This window comes from Idiotropiscis lumnitzeri, chromosome 16, assembly GCF_059441095.1.
Source record: "Idiotropiscis lumnitzeri isolate Australia: NSW breed Sydney's pygmy pipehorse chromosome 16, RoL_Ilum_1.0, whole genome shotgun sequence".
NCBI lineage: Eukaryota > Metazoa > Chordata > Actinopteri > Syngnathiformes > Syngnathidae > Idiotropiscis > Idiotropiscis lumnitzeri.
The window spans coordinates 776,116-797,500 of record NC_142406.1 but is presented as its reverse complement, the minus strand read 5'-3'; the positions used below and the strand labels follow the sequence as shown (position 1 = coordinate 797,500).

Genomic DNA, 21,385 nt, shown 5'->3' with positions numbered 1-21,385 from the left:
GTTCAGACCTCGTTGTGTGATAATAACAGCACTAACAAAACATGTTACACAATTTACACAATATAATATCTAATCAACAATCTCTTCACCATTCACATGAGAATATTAATCATGCGACTAAAATAACAATACTCAATCAACTGTACTTTTTACAGGGGTTACATATATATATATATATACATATATATATATATATACAGGGTTCGCGGTTAACCGCTTCCCGATTGCAAGTGAAATTTGGCCACGGGCAAGGTAAAATTATGGGCAACTTACCCGACCGGGCAAGCATTTTTTAAAGCAGCCAAATATCTTTAATTTCGACGAAAACTGTGGTGTGATCTGTTTGTAGTCACTGTATGGTGATGGTTTAACCCAGACACCCCCTTATGTGGTGGTATGGTCCATTGGCCTTATCGGGGGCAATGGGGGGGCGCTACGGGGATCAGTTAGTTCAGTGAATGTCGAGTTAAAGTGAACGTCAATAAATCCCGCAGTATTGGAACTCGCTGTAGTTGCATCCTCATTTGAAGTTTGAAAAACACAACAAAAACCTACGATATTTCGGCCGAAAATTGACAGCCGGAGGTTTTCTTACCTTCTGCGCATCTTTCTGTGCATGTTTATAAGTGGCGACGAGTTCGTTCAAATCCGAACATTTCGGATTCCTTCGACATGACTAAAATAGCTTGAATATTTTTAAGTAGACAATTCAGTTGTGAGTAAGGAAGGGAGTAATATTTCATTACTAGCTGTTAATTCATTAGCTCCATGATGTGACCTGACATAGTGTCAGTGACTGTGTTCTGTTCATGCTATGAAACTTATGGAGGCAGCACCACAGGCACTGGTCTTAAAGGAATACACAAATTTCCCACACTCATAATTTACTCATGTGATTACTCAATTAATAGGCTTTCCTGCACTTAAAATTGATCATCTGGATTGCTGTAATATCATTTTCCCAATTTAACATGCAGATGTGTTAATTATTAAAACTACAATTAACATTTTCAATAACTGCACAGGATGATACATGCTGTTGTGAGCAGGGTTTCATGGTTGATGATGAAAACAAGATTAATTTATGCTTATCAGATTATATGTTTATTTACATTTGTGGCACACATTTTACAACCATAAACATTTTATTCTTAGTCTAGCTTTCACAGGATCAGTTCTACCTGCCAGCTGCCAGCTCCTTACGGACATATGCGTCATTCACTGTTTCTTAATGCCTGCAACGTCTGCAACATAGAACTCATGAAGGAATAACATAATCCTGGGTCAGCAGACACCTAATTGTGTTAATACATGATACATTTTTATAGAAGCAACCCTTATGATTGTAACGTATTTTTAATTCTTTCTAGGCAGGAACTGTCCGAACAAAAAATTCATGCAATTATATATATATGTTTATATATATATATGCATATGTATACATGTATATGTATATATATATGTATATGTGTATATATTTTTCGTGTGTTTTTTCCCTTTACCCTGTTTATTTTATTTTTACCTCATCTCAGCAATGGACATACAACTTGCGGTGGTTTTACTGCTGTTGGGGGCTGTTTTTTGCGCGATCGTGTCCGGAGATGAAATTCGGAGCTACGGATCGATCGTGTACTCAAGAGATCAGCTGTTAGCACTCCGTGCTAACCCCGCGTCGGCTCCCGGAGCGAGACCCGATATCCCCCGCGAGCTGAGGAGGAAGAGACGGGGATGTCGTGCGGGGGCTAAACGCCAGGCAAGGAGGAGACGATACAACCCCGTCCTCCCGTCCGTTATTATGGGGAATGTTAGATCTCTCCCCAATAAAATGGAAGAGCTAACAGCGCTAACTCGGCACGAGAGGATTGTCCGGGAGGCTAGCTTGCTGGTGTTCACGGAGTCGTGGCTAACCGAGCTAACGCCGGACGCCGTCGTGGAATTGGACGGCTTCCAAATACTACGCGCGGACAGGACACTGGAGAACGGTAAGAGAAAAGGGGGAGGGCTGGCTGTGTTTGTTAATGATAGATGGTGTAACCCTGGGCACATAACTGTTAAGGATCAACTTTGCAGTCGGGACATTGAGCTGATAGCTGTTAGCATGCGTCCGTTCTATTTACCGCGAGAGTTCAGTCATGTGATCGCGGTGGCGGCGTACGTGCCACCCTCTGCAAACAGTGAGACAGCCTGTGACGTACTGACTGCAGCTGTGAGCAGGCTACAAACACAGCACCCAAATGCCCTGCTCCTTATCTCTGGTGACTTCAATCATGCTTCTCCTACCTCCTCTCTGCCTTCATTCACACAATATGTAACCTGCCACACCAGAGACAATAAAATATTGGACCTTTTCTATGCCAACACCAAGGAGGCGTACACATCACTGCCCCTCCCCCCGCTGGGCAAAGCTGACCACAACTTGGTTGCTCTCCTGCCTGTGTACAAACCTCTGGTCCGCAGGCAGCCAGCTGTGACACGCACAGTTCAGCGATGGTCCAGAGAAGCCGAGGAGGCCTTAAAGGACTGTTTCAACACAACTGTGTGGGAGGTATTCAGCGAAGCTCACGGTGAGGACATTAATGGTGTAACAGACACAATTACAGACTATATTAACTTCTGCATGGAGAACACCATTCCCACCAGGACTGTAAGATGTTTCTCCAACAACAAACCCGGGATCACACCGGACATTAAAGCTCTCTTGAAGGAGAAAAAGAGGGCTTTTGTGTCAGGCGACAAGGACGAGCTGAAGAGAGTGCAGCGTCAGCTGAGAAGGAGGATCCGAGAGGGGAAAAAGTCCTACAGGATGCGAATGGAGGAACAACTGCAGCGGAACAATGCCAGGGATGACCATCTCAGGCCACGTTCAACCAGGTAAGACCCAGAAGGGGGGGGGGCTCCAGTGGGCAAATGAGTTGAACCTATTTTTCAATAGGTTTGATCAAATGCCTGACCCCGCTCAGGCTCCCCTGCTGCAGCCCCCACCAACCCCTCCTGCCACTGCGAACGAGACCCTCTCTCCCCCTCTCTCTACCCTCTCTCTCTCCACAGGCTCCAGTTCCCAGCCTCATCAGACAACCACCACTTCCTCCTGCTCAGCCTTGTTCCTCACAACATCTCAGGTGAAGAACCAGCTGAGGAAGATGAAGGCGAGGAAGGCAGCAGGCCCAGATGGGATTAGCTCCCAGCTCCTCAAATCCTGCGCAGACCAGCTGTGTGGAATCGTCCAGCACATGTTCAACCTGAGCCTGAAGCTGGGCAGAGTCCCCCAGCTGTGGAAAACATCCTGCCTGGTTCCGGTTCCAAAGACACCCCATCCGAAGGAGCTCAACAACTTCAGACCAGTGGCGCTGACGTCTCATCTGATGAAGACCCTGGAGAGACTGGTCCTCGTCCATCTGCGCCCCCTGGTCAGCTCCCCAATGGACCCATGGTTTCTCTGTGCCTTGCCATGTCTTTCTGTCTTTCAACTAAGATGGTTTATTTAGTTGTGTGAATGCGAGTGTTCTGTGTGTATGCGAGTTCAGGCGTGTATGTGGATGTGTCTTGTGTTTATGTTGGGTGGGTGGAATGGGTTTTAGTTTTTTGTTGTAATTTTGATGTTTTTATTGTACAGCACTTTGAGCTGCATTTTATGTATCAAAAGTGCTATATAAATAAAATTTGATTGATTGATTGATCAAGCACGGATACAGAGCCTTCCCACTCGCCCCCCTCGGCCAGTCAGACCACCTGTCCTTGCTGCTCACACCTGCGTACACCCCTCTCAGGCGCAGATTCAGGCCCACCACAAAGATTGTGAAAACCTGGCGTGAGACAGCCATTAGTGAATTTCAGGACTGCTTTCAAGACACCAAGCGGGACCTCTTTGATCAGCAGGACCTTGATGTTTACACACAATGTGTACTGGACTACATCAAGTTCTGCATCGAAACTGTGTCTCTGAACAAGACCATACGGACCTTCCCAAACGCGAAACCCTGGATGTCCAGCCAGGTTCGCTCTCTTCTCAAGGCCCGTGATACTGCCTTCAGGTCAGGTGACAGAGCCCTGTACAGTGTGGCTCGTGCTCACCTGAAAAAAGGCATTAAGCTAGCCAAGACGGACTACAAGAGGAGGCTGGAGTCCCACCTTGCCAGCAACAGACCACGGGAGGTGCGGAAGGGTCGACAGAGCATCACCAACTACCGAGGCGGCAACATGACATCTGTAGACCCGAGTGAGGCGCTGGCAGAGGAGCTAAACTGCTTCTTTGCTCGCTTTGACTCACCCCAACCGTCACACCCCCCGCACTCCATGCCTCAACTCCCCCTCACTCAGCATAGAGGAACACGATGTGAGGCGTGCGCTCCTGGCTATTAACCCCAGGAAAGCTACTGGACCCGACGGAATACCAGGCAAGGTCCTCAGAGCATGTGCCCACCAACTATCACATGTCTTTCACCGTTCCAATTTCGTTCTATTCCAAACATTCACGCGAAGCGTGCTTCCATTTTTTTTATGTCTTCACCTATTTCCCATAATTCACCATTTCACTTTATTCACCCCCAAAAACCCCATTCATTTCCAATGGGAGATTAAACATTTCACTATTAAATGCTTCAAAATTAAAATTTAACCCATTCAGGTCATTCATTTCACATTCCAGTATCCCCTTTCACACCTTCACCTCATTCACCCTTCAAAAATTCATCCATTCATCCATTCCCAATTGCACTTCTTCGACACGCTACCGCTTGCCCATTTTTCAAACGATTTTCACCATTCCAAATTCAATCTATTCCAAATATTCACGCCTTGCATGCTTCAATTTTTCCTGTCTTCACCTATTTCCCATAATTCACCATTTCCCTTTATTCCCCCCCAAAAATTCCATTCATTTCCAATGGTAGATTCAAAATTTCACTATTAACTGCTTGATATTTGATAAAGATAAAGATGTCCTTTATTAGTCCCACAATGGGGAAATTTGAGGTGTTACAGCAGCAAAGATATAGATCACACAGAGTCGGCGGCGTAATGTTGCCGTTAATGTATAACATTAGCAGCAGACATTCATAAAAAGCATGCAAATATACACAGTATAAACGTATATAAGTGTAAGGAAACACTCCTAATGCCTGTCCATTATACAGAGGGGGAAACGCTGTAATAATAAAAACTACTGAATGAGTGAAAATACTGCAATGATAAAAATATTGCAATGATAAAAGTACTGTAATGGTAAGAGTACTGAAATGATAGAAAAGTACTGCAATGATAGAAAACACTGCAATGATAAAAGTACTGCAATGGTAAAAAACACTGTAATAGTAAAGTACTGCAACGATAGAAAAATACTGCAATGATAAAAGTACTGCAATGATGAAAGTACTGTAATAGCGAACATCCTGCAATGGAAGAAATACTGCAGTGATAAAAGTACTGCAATAAGAATACTGTAATGGTCAACAAAATACATCATTGGTCAATATTTAAGTACACCAAAGGCTGAAAGTACAGTAGTAGTGTATATTGCATCCTAGGACTGCACAATTGCACTAATGCCCTCCCGTTTGAACGCCTGACCCAATGTTCTTGTTAAAAAGTCTGACAGCAGTCGGCAGGAAGGAGCGGCGAAATCTCTCTTTGGTACAGCGAGGGTGTAACAGTCTATCACTGAAGGAGCTGTGGAGTGTTCTCAGAGTGTCATTGAGTGGGTGAGCAGGGTTGTCCAGCATTGATGACAGTTTTGCCGTCATCCTCCTGCCCCCCCCACTGAGTCCACAGAGTCCAGGGAGCAGCCCAGGACAGAGCTGGCCCTCCTCACTAGTTTGTCCAGTCTCTTTTTGTCCCGGCCCGAGATGCCTCCTGCCCAGGAGACCACTCCGTAGAAGATGACTGATGAAACCACCGAGTCATAGAAGTTCCTGAGGAGTGTTCCCCGAACGCCAAAGGACCTCAGCCTCCTGAGTAGGAAGAGCCTGCTCTGACCCTTCCTATAGAGAGCGTCCGTGTTGTTGCTCCAGTCCAGTTTATTGTTCAGATGAACACCCAGGTACTTGTAAGTTGAGACCATCTCAACGTCTGTTCCCTGGATATTCACTGGTGCAGGTGGAGAGTGCAGACGCTTGCGGAAATCCACCACCAGCTCTTTGGATTTCCCAGCGTTGATTTGGAGGCGGTTCTGCTGACACCAGTCCACAAACCCCTGCGTAACCCCTCTGTACTCCCGATCGTCACCGTCAGTGATGAGGCCGACAATCGCAGAGTCATCAGAGAACTTCTGCAGGTGACAGGTTGTGGAATTATATTTGTAGTCCGAGGTGGACAGGGTGAACAGGAAGGGAGCCAGAACAGTTCCCTGCGGCGCTCCCGTGCTGCAGAGGAGCACGTCAGACACACAGTCCTGTGTCCTCACGTACTGTGGCCGGTTTGTGAGGTAGTCGTGGATCCATGTGATGAGGTGGTGGGCCACTCCCGCCTGCTCCAGCTTGTCTCCCAATAAGGCGGGCTGGATGGTGTTGAAAGCACTTGAGAAATCAAAGAACATGATCCTCACCGTGCCCCCCGCCTTCTCCAGGTGGTAGAGTGAAGTGTGGAGCAGGTAGATGATGGCATCATCCACACTGATGCCAGGCTGGTATGCGAACTGGAGTGGGTCCATTGAGGAGCTGACCACGGGGCGCAGAATGACGATGACCAGTCTCTCCAGGGTCTTCATCAGATGAGACGTCAGCGCCACTGGTCTGAATGTGGTTGAGCTCCTTCGGATGGGGTGTCTTTGGAACCGGAACCAGGCAGGATGTTTTCCACAGCTGGGGGACTCTGCCCAGCTTCAGGCTCACGTTGAACATGTGCTGGACGATTCCACACAGCTGGTCTGCGCAGGATTTGAGGAGCTGGGAGCTAATCCCATCTGGGCCTGCTGCCTTCCTTACCTTCATCTTCCTCAGCTGGTTCTTCACATGAGATGTTGTGAGGAACAAGGCTGAGCAGGGGGAAGTGGTGGTTGTCTGATGAGGCTGGGAACTGGAGACTGTGGAGAGAGAGAGGGGAGAGAAGAGAGGAGAGAGAGGGTCTTGTTCGCAGTGGCAGGAGGGGTTGGTGGGGAGTGCAGCAGGGGAGCCTGAGCAGGGTCAGGCATTTGATCAGACCTATTGTCTGTAATTGTGTCTGTTAGACCATTAATGTCCTCACCGTGGGCTTCGCTGAATACCTCCCACACAGTTGTGTTGAAACAGTCCTTCAAGGCCTCCTCGGCTTCTCCGGACCATCGCTGAACTGTGCGTGTCACAGTTGGCTGCCTGCGGACCAGAGGTTTGTACACAGGCAGGAGAGCAACCAAGTTGTGGTCAGCTTTGCCCAGCGGGGGGCGGGGGGCAGTGATGTGTACGCCTCCTTGGTGTTGGCATAGAAGAGGTCCAATATTTTATTGTCTCTGGTGTGGCAGGTTACATATTGTGTGAATGAAGGCAGAGAGGAGGAAGTAGAAGCATGATTGAAGTCACCAGAGATAAGGAACAGGGCATTTGGGTGCTGTGTTTGTAGCCTGCTCACAGCTGCAGTCAGTACGTCACAGGCTGTCTCACTGTTAGCAGAGGGTGGCGCGTACGCCGCCACCGCGATCACATGACTGAACTCTCGCGGTATATAGAACGGACGCATGCTAACAGCTATCAGCTCAATGTCCCGACTGCAAAGTTGATCCTTAACAGTTATGTGCCCAGGGTTACACCATCTATCATTAACAAACACAGCCAGCCCTCCCCCTTTCCTCTTACCGCTCTCCAGTGTCCTGTCCGCGCGTAGTATTTGGAAGCCGTCCAATTCCACGACGGCGTCCGGCGTTAGCTCTTTTCGCCACGACTCCGTGAACACCAGCAAGCTAGCCTCCCGGACAATCCTCTCGTGCCGGGTTAGCGCTGTTAGCTTGTCCATTTTATTGGGGAGGGATCTAACATTCCCCATAATAACGGACGGGAGGAAGGGGTTGTATCGTCTCCTCCTTGCCTGGCGTTTAGCCCCCGCACGACATCCCCAGTCTCTTCCTCCTCAGCTCGCCGGGGATATCGGGTCTCGCTCCGGGAGCCGACGCTGGGTTAGCACGGAGTGCTAACAGCTGATCTCTTGAGTACACGATCGATCCGTAGCCCCCAACAGCAGTAAAACCACCGCAAGTTGTATGTATGTCCATTGCTGCGATGAGGTCAAATAAAATAAAACAGGCTAAAGGGAAAAAACACACGAAAAAGGCTCAATAGTGAGCCACGCTGCTGTAAACAGGCAACCACTCGCGCGGCGCCGGAACCGGAAAAAAGTACATGATATTTAACACATTCAAGTCATTCATTTCACATTGCCGTATCCCCTCTCACACTTTCACCTCATTCACCCTTCAAGAATTCATCCATTCATCCATTCCAAATTGCACTCTTTCTACACGCTACAGCTTCCCCATTTTTCATCCGATTCTCACCGTTCTAACTTCATTCAATTCGTAAAATTCACGTCATTCAGGCTTCAATTTAAGTCCCCCCCCACAAATTAGATGATTGAAACTCCGAGGATCGTTAAGCTCTGATGACGGTGTTATTGAGAAGAGGACATCCATTAGGAAGAAGATGAGTAGAAAAAGAAGACCTGCTTCTGTAAAGTGGTTGGGTTATTCGCCCTCATAGGTGTCAATGAAAAATCGATAATGTTTGTATGTTTTTTACACATGTTTTATTCAATAAAAACATTTTGAAATGATTACAGACAATGACGTTTTAAATTTGTGAAAAGAACACGCCGCCTGTCCGTTACATGGCTTTTCTACACACATTTTATAATGTTTAACAAAAGTAGACACCATGGCGTCGTTCTGTAACACATCATCCTTGTAGCATGCTAACACATCCTGATAACTCAACCCGCAACCTCTATGGGTTAAATAATAGACGCAATGTTGACCACAGGTGATTGACAGTTCGTGTTGTAGCCGTCTGTTATGGTACAAAATACGGCGGGAATGTTTTTTCAAAAATGAGTTTATGGTTTGCGGATAATATTGAAATTCCGGGGGAAATCCAAAAGCATCGAAAAAAGTACTCGTTCCATCTTTTTCCAGCGTTAGAGCTAGCCAATGCTCTCCAGGTAGGTTGCGAGGATGTGTGTTGACGATGTAGAAGATTGGTGGGGTAGGTTGCAGCGAATTTATTTAATCCGAAGCGTAAACGCCTCCAAATAAACGCCCTTGTAGACGTTTCATGAGTTTCTCCAGCTCTCTCCCGTTCATCAGTAATAATCCACCAAGACTTGTCGTTTTGAATTAATTTCCAGGATGGAATCGTAGCATGCGTACACGATAAGGGTGGTTGTGTGAGGGAGTGGGACTCTGAATCTCATCTCTAACCTCAAACTTCCATTGGAGATGGGTGCAAGAGCTCCCGACTCATCATTGGGGTTTAAATTAAAAACATAGAGCGCGTATCCGCCTGAAAAATCCTCGCGGTTGATGCAGAGAGGTAAATCTTTCAAATGTCTTCCTGTCGCTGTAAACAAGTTATGAAACTCTCGAACAGCGTTTTCTGCATTAAATTGGGGTTGGAAGGCTTTGGCTGGAATCTTTCCCCCTTCTTGGCATAGCGCTAAATATTCCAAATGATGATGCGAAAAATTAAATGTATATCGGGAGGACTCATAAAACAAAATTGGTCGTTGGCTTTGATGAGTTTCACTCGTAGATCCACGTTATTGAGAATATGTCGGTGTGTAGAAGTCCTATCACGGTGAATGGTCGGGAACCCGTCACAAATTCCGCTCTGCGTATCAAACCTTTGTTAACAGCATCCCCCGTTAAGGCTGTTGAATCCATATGTCCTGGTGTATCTTTGTAAAACATAGCCGCTGTGAATTGGCTTTTTAGAGAGGCTTCTGCAAAGTTTAACAATGTCTCTATCATAGCTCTGTATGGATGGGTTGCGCTAGATTGTGAGATCAACCAGTCGCCCAACGTCACGTCCACTTGTGAGAATATTGTATTCAAAGGATAATTAATTAATGATGCCGACGAATTGCTACCATCTCTGTTGAGCACTTTCAGATGCAGTTGAAGCAGGGTGTCTGACAGGTCGAGATATTTGGATCCTTCTGCAGGCACGAAAAACTCCACAGGACCATCATCGGTGAGAGCTGAGATAGGTAACATTTCCACATATTGACTTTGTTCGATCGATAGTTGTGTCATGGGTGGGGTAAACAAGTCGAGTTCCGTTAGGGTGCACTCTGCGGACTTGTGGTGTAAAAGAGCCATGATGAAAAGAAAAACGTTGGTCAATATTTCTTAAGAAAAAATGTCTCCGTTGTTTCTCCGTCGTCTCCTTTTCGTGACTGATTTCTTCTTGGATGTGCGTTTGCGTTTTTTAGGTGCTCTCAACCGCTGACCGACGGGGCGTTTTGCAGGTCTTCGTGCCAGAACCATTAATCCCGAACCTTCTTGAGGCTCCGCCTTACGGTGTATTCGTTCTAACACCCGACCTGCTACATCCGTTGCAATGTTTTTAGCAGCCGTTTGCAGGTGAGGTCTGGCGACGCTGAACCCTCTTCTGATTAATGGACTCACAAAACGAAATAATTTGGCAAAGATTGATCCCAAGCCTCGGCCATATTGGACCGGTAATCCGTGAAAACCGGATAACGAGCCGCCCGCTGGGTTTTCGTAATAGTCGACAAAACGGTAAAGATCGGGATGCGTCTCCAACACCACCATTTTTTCTATCTGGGTCTAAAGTGTAGAGTGACGATAACTTTCCCGTGTGTAAATTCCACGGGTTGATTCTGATCCGACTTGATTTCGATTCTTATATCTTCAATATGCCTTCTACTGACTGGTATGTAATAAAGAGGGTTAAAGGCTTTAAACACAATGTTTCCGTGACTGTCCTCGATAGGTATAGTTCTCAGGAGCGGAGCAAAAGCGTCACCCACTGCCTGATGATACACCACGTCTGTATAAACATATAGATGGTACATGCTCGCTTTTATATCCGCGGGATGATGGGTCGCTGTCCACTGTGGTCCGCAGCTAATCCATTCATCGGGGGATGCCCCAAAAATGTAATCTAATGGCGCTTGGAATCGTATCCTGAAACGACCAATCCCTGACCAGAAAAATCTCCCCTTTAATGGTGTATATATGACTTTGTTTTCTGGATGGATTTTTTTAGGAGAGCATCCACATCGTTTCCGATTTTTACAATATTATCGTAGTAACCCGCCGGCAGGGTCAAAGTTTTGATGGTGAATTTGCTTTCGTCAAGGTATTGAGGTATCAAAGTACCTTCAGCCGGGCCCCCGTTTTCCCATGTGTCCACATATTCAAAAGTTGAATGGTCTTCAGGTACGTTGAACCATGTATGGGGATATGATATTTCACTCAACGCCACTTCCCAGTTCCCTTCGAGAGCTATGTGATGGGCCAGATTCACTCTGTATTCCGCTATCGTATTGTCTATATACACATCAGAACTTGAATTGGAGAGGAGGGTGACGTAAAATCCACCTTCGAGATTCGGATCCATGGTGTCAAATGTCGATAGTTCTTGTAAAAGCATCTTATTTATAGATCCACGACTTGTGTAGCGGGGACCCAACTGTCATGTTTCATAGGCCAGCCCTTCCAACGTATGAGAAACTGTTTCTGACCGCCAACTTTACGCCGTTTGATAATGTTCTCCACATGAAAGATTTTATCCTTAGTTATCGTGACTTTCTAGAGTTCATGCGCATAGAAAGATCCTCGCACGATTTCGCCGTCGTAGTCTTTAAGCCTGTAAACAGGCGGAAAACGAGGTACACACTCCGCTATCGTAAACAGTTCATCTGTAAATCTCTGTTCATATTTCTTGTCAAAGACGCCTCGCACTTTTGATATTCTAACAAGATCCCCCGATTTAAATTTCATTTTTATTCTATCACTACCTACAGGTTTTAGGTTGCCGTACAGGTTTTGGAAGACCTGCCAAGTATTCTCTGGAGTGACTTGATTAGGTTTCATTTTTATACTTGTATGATAACTTTTGTTGTAACTGTCGAGTAGATCTTGTAATACGTCGATATAACGACGTGTGTTCTCTGCGGTGAAATATCTCCACATTCTGGTTTTTAAAGTTCGATTAAACCTTTCGACCACAGAGGCTTTCAAATCACTGGCAGTTGCAAAATGATTAATATTGTGTTTTTTCATCAACCTTTGAAAATGCTTGTTGAAAAATAACTTCCTCTCATCTGTTTGTAATTTTTGAGGGACGCCGCTAAGGAGCAAAACCGATTCAAAGGCTCGAACGACTTCTGGTCCCGTCTTGTTCATCAGGACACGCGCGTATGCACGCTTTGAAAACACATCGATGACCGTGAGTAAATATTTAAAACCGTCGTTGTACTCCGCCAGAGCCTGCATGTCACATAGATCGGCCTGAAATTGATTCATAGATTTTGAAACAAACACTCTGTTCCTAGGGAAATTAATTCGAGCCCGTTTGTGCAAGGTGTATGCATCTTGCGATGATAAAAAGTCCTTGACTTTATGACGCGTCACTTTTTCACCCAATTTCTCCCGCGCAGCTAAATGAAGGCGATCTACGCCTCCAAAGCTGGCGGGTTGAGTGGGATTGTAGTAAAGTTTTTTCAACCACCTCTTCACGCTCATGATGGCTTATGATTTAGTTTCAATCATCACACCAATATTTATCTAAACACACAGACACAAATGCTGCTTTTTTGACAAACATCTATTTTTATTGGTTCACAGCAAGGTAATAACTTTGTGAGTCGTGCTAATAAGATGAAACATGCTGGTGACATAAAAAAAAAAAACATCTGACAAGGTTAAATATGGTTACACACACAAACATCTACATAATGATATGAAATCTCTAAGTCGTAAAAAGTCTATAAGTCATGGTTAAAACAGAAGGATTAACTTTTGCTTCCAACATATCTTCAAACATCTTCAGTTCATGCGCGACCTCCACAGGTTGTTGATGACGGAGACGGTATCTCATCACATCGTTAAACAGCGTAAGTATGGTGAGTACATGACCCACATTTATCTAATTTTCCCAATTTTCCAAAACATTTTGAAACGTCCCTGAAAAACCCGACCGACTCACAGCTATGACGTGTTGCACAAAAGATTCCCAAGGCGTTTGAAAAAGCGTCAAAGACATGACACGTACTTTTTGCATAAACAATTAAAATTTTTCAGCGACAGGGTCTTTATCATCAACATCAGGATTATATGTAATTGTTCTTTTTATTATATCTACCCATCCATGGCTTCTGTAGCCAAAAAACGTTAACTTTCTCAACACATAACCCATTTTTTATTCAAAGTTAATATTCTGGATAATATATTCTTCAAAACTATCACGCTGATCACGGTTTATCATCAGGAGGAAGTTCTCATCTTCTGCAAGTCGGGCCGGTAAGTTCTGTACGAGCGCTAACTCCACCAATAAGATCTCAGCAACGCGTTTGACCGTTTCTTTATGCGCTTTTACAGAACACAATTCCAACAGGTAGTGAATACAAGGCAAAAACTGTTTGTTGCAAAGGATCGGTATTATACGATCATAATGCATTCTTATATAAAAATGACCCCCAAGATGAACATAGTTATGCAAACAACCCTGTCTTTTCTGATACCTTAGCAAAAAGCGATTGAGAATATAATGAATCACCGCTTTAACGACTATTACAACATCCATATCAACCCATCCCTTAGGAGGATCATCCCATGACATATGTTGTACAGCACCCTCGGGAATAGATGCAGGGCTAGGGTTTGGTTCGGTCAGAGTATGAACCTGAGAGGAGTCATACTCGATGTTTGATAGCTCTTGATCGGACCAACTGGGTCGTTGTACCTCATCGTTTTGTGAAGATTCAGTAGATGATATGGGGGTCATCGGAGGGGTCGAAGGCGAAGTATCAGGACGGATCCATCCTTGATATGACGGCTCGCAGGTGTTGTGCGAGGATGGGACGGTAGTAGGTCAGGTTCCCGGGACGTCAAACCATGTAGAGTACGATGGCACAGCCTGGTTCGCGTGTGATGGACCCGGCATCTCAACCTGGTCCTCGCCTACATTTGTAGGGGTGTCAGCACGGCTCCTGTCTGAAGTTGTAACGGTCTCTACATCGACAACTTTTTCAACCGTAGTCTGATTATGGTCGAATGTAGGTTCGTCCATACCGCTATCTGCAATACAAAGATACTTTTATTAAATATTATATAGATTTATAGAAATATAACTCATAAATAGTTGCATCGTTTACCTGAAGAGAATTCTGCAATGATCCGTTCAGGTACCCTGATGGGTGACACCCTTCTCGGGGTGTTGGTGTTCAGGGCCAGGAGGCGTCTTGTTCTGAGCATCTTTATTTTCATGAGGTGTAGGTATGGCTCTTCAGCGGGAAAAAATTGGCTTGTCTGTCTGGAGCTTGTTTTGGGCTTTACTTATACTGGTTTGAGACAGGGGGAGGGTTAAATGACGTAGTCCGGCTGCCCAAATATAGGAGGCCCAAGGGGTACATGTCCTGGCTTGTATCGTTGGTAACTTGCCGAGGCCTGTTTCTACAAAGGAATTCTTTGCCGTGTGGTTGGTAACATGTCTAGACTTGTTTCAGCAAAGGAAGGGGATGCTTTGCCACCCGGATGTCCAAATATAGACACGTTTCACAAAGGTAAGTATGTTTACTTTCCTTCTGTTTTTATATGGTTTGTTTAATAACCTGTCAGAGTGTATTGGTTCAACGATTATATGATATATGATTATTTCAGACCCCCACTGAAAAGTAATAACAATGCATTAATGATTTGCAAATGTCGGTACAAAGGTCTTAACCTAGCTGCATGCTATTTCTTAACCCAGCTGGATGCAATATCTTAAACTCGGTGCTATATCTTAGCCTAGCTGTATGCTAAATCTTAAACTCTGTGCTATATCTTAGCCTAGCTGGATGCTAAATCTTAAACTCTGTGCTATATCTTAGCCTAGCTGGATGCTAAATCTTAGCATAGCTACATGCTATATCTAACCTAGCCGGATGCTATTTCTTATCAACATGGACTACAATCCAACATGACGACCACAGATGACTACAAAACAACATGGCGGATGCTGAGAACTACAAACCAAGATGGCAACCGTACATGAAGTGACAGGAAATGGGAGGGGTTATGACGTACCAGGAAATGGGCGGTGTTATGACGCACCTGGCCTTGGGAAAGGCCATGACGTTACCCGGACGTCGTAAATCATAGGGGTCATAAATCATGGGGTCATTAACACCTTTTATTGGGGTCATAAACACCTTTTATTGGGGTCATAAACACTTTTATTGGGGGTCGTAAATAAATAAATACCTTTTTGACACTACTAGGACTATCTTCTTTTTTCATGTGACAACACCAAACCAGAACCGAACCGGAAGTGATGTCACCAAACAGGAAGTAAACCAGAAGTGACGTCACCAAAAACGGAAGTAGCCGGGAAATTACGCCATTCGTCAGTAAGTGACGTAATTCACTCACATTTGAACCGGAAGTGACGTTTTTCAACCGGAAGTTGACCGGCATTGACGAAATTCGAACGGATTCACTTGATTCACTCTATTTGAGTGTCAGAAATTCCTCCATTCGTCCATTCACAATGGATCTTTACAATTAACGTGTTAGAAATTCAGTTAGAAATTTAAAGCATTCACTTCAGTCATTACACATTACTTTCTTACCACTCACATTATTCACTTACTTTACTGTATTCATATTTCAAAGATATCTTTCCCTATTCATTCCAGGCTTTCACAGTTCTATTATTGTGTAAAGCCGTGTGACTTTTTTTTTTTAATTGACATAATGTTAACATGCTTTCACCTTATTCACGATTTTACATTTTAATACTATCTCAATCAATTTATTCAGATTCATTTCCATTTAGTGTTATGCAACATCATTCACTCTCATTCAAGATCCTTCCACCTTCCATCATTCACCATTCACATTCTCATTCAATTATATTCTCTATGATTAGAATGGATTCACTCTATTTGAGTGTCAGAAATTCATCCATTTGTCCATTCCAAATGGATCTTTACAATTCCTGTGTACATGGTTTCAGTGAGAAATTCAAAACATTTATTTCAGTCATTTCACATTACTTTTTCCTCGCTCACATTCCTCAATTCAAATACTGTATTCATGTTTCAAAGATATCTTACCCCATTCATTCCAGGCTTTCCCAGTTCTATTATTGTGTAAAGGCTGATTCTATACTTACACTTGTATATGCTTGTGTGGTTCAGAGGTTAAGCACTTGTTTCTCATCCTGGAGACTGTCGGTTCAACCCCTGACCATGGAAAATGTTTTTTTTTTTTTTAAATTTGCCATTTTAAATGATAATATCTCAATCAATTTATTCTTATTCATTTCCATTTTGTGTCATTCAACATCCTTCCACCTTCCATCATTCACTATCATTCCACATTCTCATTCTATTCTATTCTCTACGATTCAAACTCATTTAATTTCATTCTCTATGATTCAAAATCAGTCAATATCATTCCACATTCTTCCAGCCAATGGCTTCAACTCCTCAGCCTTCACACGCAATTTCTCCAGAAATTGCATTCTCGAGTTTGTTTATTCAAATTAAGCATGACGTTACATTTCATTTAAAGTAAGTTCTTTCTTGCACATTCTTCAGCAATAATGTTTATTCAATTTTGTTTAGTTTGATTTTGAGTTTATTGAACAGATCAATCCATGTCAACTATCTCGTTGGGAGAAAAATTCTCATGCAAAACAACAGATCAGATTTCACATGTGGGAGCAAAACATCTCTGACATCATTTCTGACTCGTGACGCGAGGCGCAAGTGGAATTATTTGCAGGGGAATTTTATCCCTTGTCAGAAAGAAAGGAAGTCAAGCATGGCCTAGTTAAATAAATAGTTTTCCATATTTGAGTGTTTGTAAGAGAGTCAGAAAGGAAACTGAACTTTTGTTAGTGTCCACTTGAACTCGGATCCTTTGCAGTTTCACTGGTGGATTCCAGGATCCAAATCAGTCAGGAAACTCACTGTAGGCATCGTCAAGAAATTCAGTGCTGCATTCTTTCATGTTATGTGGCAAACACCGGCCCCCCCATGCCACCCCCACTTTCCAGCATATGTTGTCTCCCACCTCCACATCCCACGTGTATGTTCCTGAGGCCAAAGCAGAACCAAGGACTTCCTTCCGCCTGAACCTCTCTGGATTCTTTGGAAGCTGCTGTCCTTCTTAACAACTAACGCTGATCAGATCTTCAGACAGACTGAGTTCTGGAGCAGCCGTGTTTGGGTCCAGAATGACGGGACTGTAGGAGACCATCTCCTTCATTCGTTCCCACACGTTGAACTTGAGGTTGCCCACAAGTTTGGCGTCATCCAGCAGAGCTCCTCGGAGCAGCTCGGGCTTGTCGGGCAGCTTCTGGGTTCTGGTCATTGTGGTCTGGAAGTTCTTTGTGAAGAAACGGGCTCCGACGTCAGGTGCTCCTCTGTGCTCCTTATGGCGTCTGAGAAAGCGTCAATGTCTCTGCTGAGAGCCTCAATCTTCTCCTTCATCCTCTGAGTCTTCTTCGCTCTTCCTCCCTCACAGCAGACAACCTGGCCTCCTCCTCGACCTGCAGGAGGCGACGAAGCTCCTCAAAATCCTTCTTAATCTTCTTTTCAACCTGCTCGCTCTGGTTGAAGTAGTAGTAGAAGTAGAAGTGCGTAGCTTTCTCAGCATTAGCAAGCAAAGTAATTTTTAGCCTTCTCCTACGACGTCTTGAGAGAACGGTAAGTGTTGCTTCGCTATCTGCAAAAAGATTGTTGTTTATTACATTTGAATTAAGCAAATTATAAATATGACTGTTTATAATTGTAACTTTGTCAAAACTAACTTTGAGTATTGTAATTCATTGTTCCTCGTTCGATTCAATAAAGGTTCTTTGGTGTTTGATGAACGCCTTTCCTGGCATATGGAGCAGCTTTCCACCTTGGCAGTATTCGCGTTTCCCATTCGTGGCCAAAAGAGAGCGTCATTGGCTCTCTATTTGCTCCTCTCGATTCCCATGTGTCCAGTGTGAATTTTCTCCAACATGTTTTTCCTGAGAGTGGCAGGTATGATGATTTTGACACCTTTGAACAGGAAGTCTTTGCAGTGTGAGATTTCATCTCGATAGTTCCAGAAGTCAAGGAGTGTTTTAGGGTATTATCTCTTCCCCCAGGCCAGCCTGATAATAGTTTGTTTCAGTATTTTGAGCTGTGGGTCATTTCTTGTAGCAGTACAGATTTCTGAGAGCTTTTTGTCACTGACTGGCAAGCTTCTTATAACTAAATGAACCTGTTTGTCCATGCCTTCACTGAGACTATTGTCATCGTCTTGTAGTGGCTTATGGGACGGCATGTCGGCCACAGGGTCTTTGCCGGGAAGGTGCACGATTTCAATGTCGTATCTTTGTAGCTGTAAGAGCATTCGCTGAAGGCGAGCAGACGTGCAAGAGATGGGCTTCTTCACTTCGCTCCAGGGGTTTATGGTCAGATTCGACAGTAACTTTTCTGCCATCGATATAGGTGTGAAATCTCTTGCGCCCAAACAGCACTGCAAAGAGTTCTTTTTTTAATCAGTGCATAATTAATCTCAGTCGGTGTGAGTGACTTAGAGGCATATGCTATTGGTCTACCTTCTTGTAGTAAAACTGCTCCCAAACCGTGTTTTGACGCATCCACTTGCAGACGCGCTTCCGTTGTGGTGTTGTAGGAACACAGTACTGGGCCTGGTTCTCTGGTAATGAGTTTTCATTTGTTGAAATGCTCTGTCGTGGTTTTGGTCCCAGACAAATTCTGTGTCCTGTTTTAGCAGTTAGCGCAGTGGGGCGTTGACTTCGGACAGATCTGGACAGGTAATTTGCCGTTTCTAGGTCTAACTAACCATATTTATATTTTCGTAACAGCAGTGGTGGTTTTATTTATTATATTTCATTTGAAATTTGTATTGATAAGTGATATTTCCGGTTTTAGTGATGTGCTTTTATTTTGAATGCAAACTTCCCGTTGAGTACAGTAACTTAACGAAGAGTACGGCCAAGAGTTTCAAATTGATCCTCAGTAGAACAAACTCAGTTTAGCCCGTTTTGCGGAATCGATGCTAGTCATGCATCGGTCACGTGATTGTCTTAAAACAGTAAGCTCACCGACAAGGGAATTGCTCTGTGAGCTACGCATGTGCGTCGGCCCATCGGTGTTGCGGGACCCATCTCTAATAAAAACACCCTGTGCAAGATATTTATTTCAATTTTGCGCTGAATTACCTGCAGCCGCCACACAGGACGTCCATCACTACTTTAAAGGACTACGGCATCATCCATTAAGTCATTCTGTCCGGACAAACTTGTCTTGGCGGGCGTTGATGCTTATCGGCTATCTTAGCGTAGCTTAGCTTGCTAGCCGCTAACAAAGGGAAGCACACGGCTCATCATCAATAAGAGATCAAGTACGAATTTGTTGGTATTATCGTGTGAAAATGCGCGCAAGGACGGCACCGAAATACAAAGAGAAAACTTCTGGAATAAAAGAAGAGAACAAGCAACATGTTCAACTGCTGGGTGAAGTTTGCAAGAAGCCACGTGTTGTCCTACACAAAGCAGGTTTGTGCAGTTCTTACTCTAATTTACTTTGCAAGGAGCGACTTTCGATCGTTAAAAATATGCATGTCACGTGTTTTTATTTATTTATAAATTATTTATGTATTCTTCATTACTGTATGGTAATCTTTATCTAATCTAATCTAATCTCGTTGCACACTTGAGTACAATGACAATAAAGGGATTTCTAATTTCTAATTCTAATTTCTAATGATGGCCAGATCAAGCTGTGAGGGGAAATTCGTTTAGTTTTTGCTTCTCTACTTTTTATTTCAGTTATTAATTTAGTAGTGGTTATTTTTCAAGAGCTGGGCATGTGACCCTTTGTTGCCGGTGTCGGCAGGATATGTGGACGGGTTGCTCGATGTGGACGGGATCCCTCGGAGGCTGCGCGCTGGCTAATGACGTTACGCTTTAACATGTATTTCTTTACCTCTGTGTTTGTTTTTACCCCTAGCTTTTATATTTGCATATTTTGATTCGCTAAACAAAAAAATAAAACAATAACCGCATGACCACCACGTTGGCGTGTCAGCTTTTATGTCACTTCCGCCTATGCCTCGCGAAGCCGCTGCTGAACAGCAGTGGAACGTTTACGTTTCTCCTGCCGAACTTGCAACAATGCAGTGGTTCACACAAAATTGTATGAATATAATGTCTGAATATAGTGTGAAATAGTTCTTAATAAAACATTTCTACGTTTTCCCTCCGAACCTTAACCAGTCTGATTCCCAAAGCAACGGAACATTGACGTGCCGACTTGGACAGTCACGCAGAGGACACCAAAAGAAAATAAAAAGGATGATCCTCGCAAAAGTAGCAGTAAATGTACTTTATTATTTTGTAATAGTTATTCTTCAATAACGCAGAACATACGAGTGTAACAAACAGGGGTGAAAAACATGGAGTCAAAGAAATATAATACATAAATATATTAGAACGCGTGACGTCCACATCTAGCAACCCGTCGGTGTCGGTATTAGATGTGGTCGGCTCGGCAGTTCACAATGGTTTGGAGAGTTTTTTGTTATTTTTTTTAGCGGTGGTCTTCAACTTTTGATCAACTGATAAACAGCCTATTTCAGTTTGATTGTTCTTTTCAATAAATTACATTTTCAAAGTGCTTTTTGTCACAATAGGATACTCAAATACTGAAATATTTGATAGCTGCAGCTAGGGCTGGGCGATAAACCGAAAATTTATAGTTACCGAAATGTATTAGAATGACCGACATCATTTTGCCCATGTCGGTAAATTCGGTGTCTAAAAAAAAAAGAAAAAGAAGTCTTTTCTGTCTGCGGCGATGTTCATGCCTCTTTAAGACGGCTACAGCGCATGTAGTCACGTGACTCATGTGCTGTAGAAGAATGGAAACAGAAGACTCATTATTTTATGGCATAAGCTAACCATGATGAGGTTACGCTGCTTCATCGTCATGAAAAGGGAACAAAAAAAGTGGTTTGTAAGTGCCGTTAATGCGCGTCTTACAAATTGGTCTTTGAGCGTATTCGCTTTTATTTTCAAATTATATCAACACGACTTCCGCTGTCGGGACTAAATAAGAGGGAGGTTGCTAGATGTGGACGGGGTCCTTCGGCAGCCGTCGCGTCTGCTGATGACGTCACGGGTTAAGATATATTTATGTATTATATTTCTTTGACTCCATGTTTGTCACATTTGTATGCTCTGAGTTACCA

At 44.0% G+C, this 21,385-nt stretch overlaps 1 protein-coding gene and 1 pseudogene across 2 annotated transcripts; one reads left to right on the top strand and one right to left on the bottom strand.

The window, feature by feature from the left end:
- Positions 1–2,604: 2,604 nt before the first annotated feature.
- On the top strand, positions 2,605–3,178 carry LOC148320811 (uncharacterized). The gene is made up of 2 exons (XM_088319421.1): positions 2,605–2,871; positions 3,049–3,178. The coding sequence occupies exons 1-2, from the start codon at positions 2,618–2,620 to the stop codon at positions 3,176–3,178; spliced, it is 384 nt and encodes a 127-aa protein (XP_088175547.1). The 5' UTR covers positions 2,605–2,617.
- A 14,047-nt stretch (positions 3,179–17,225) lies between these two features.
- LOC148320810 (E3 ubiquitin-protein ligase TRIM35-like) lies at positions 17,226–19,673 on the bottom strand (annotated as a pseudogene). The gene is made up of 2 exons (XR_015846835.1): positions 17,946–19,673; positions 17,226–17,860 (listed from the first exon to the last, which is right to left on the bottom strand). The product of XR_015846835.1 is annotated as an E3 ubiquitin-protein ligase TRIM35-like (transcript).
- Between the last annotated feature and the right edge of the window lie 1,712 nt (positions 19,674–21,385).

Bases quoted from the DNA above. Each gene is read 5' to 3' on its own strand.
- LOC148320811 (XM_088319421.1), top strand. From the start codon at position 2,618: ATGGAGAACACCATTCCCACCAGGACTGTAAGATGTTTCTCCAACAAC. The intron at 2,872-3,048 runs GTAAGACCCAGA...CTCTCTCCACAG, and splicing joins CTCAGGCCACGTTCAACCAG to GCTCCAGTTCCCAGCCTCAT.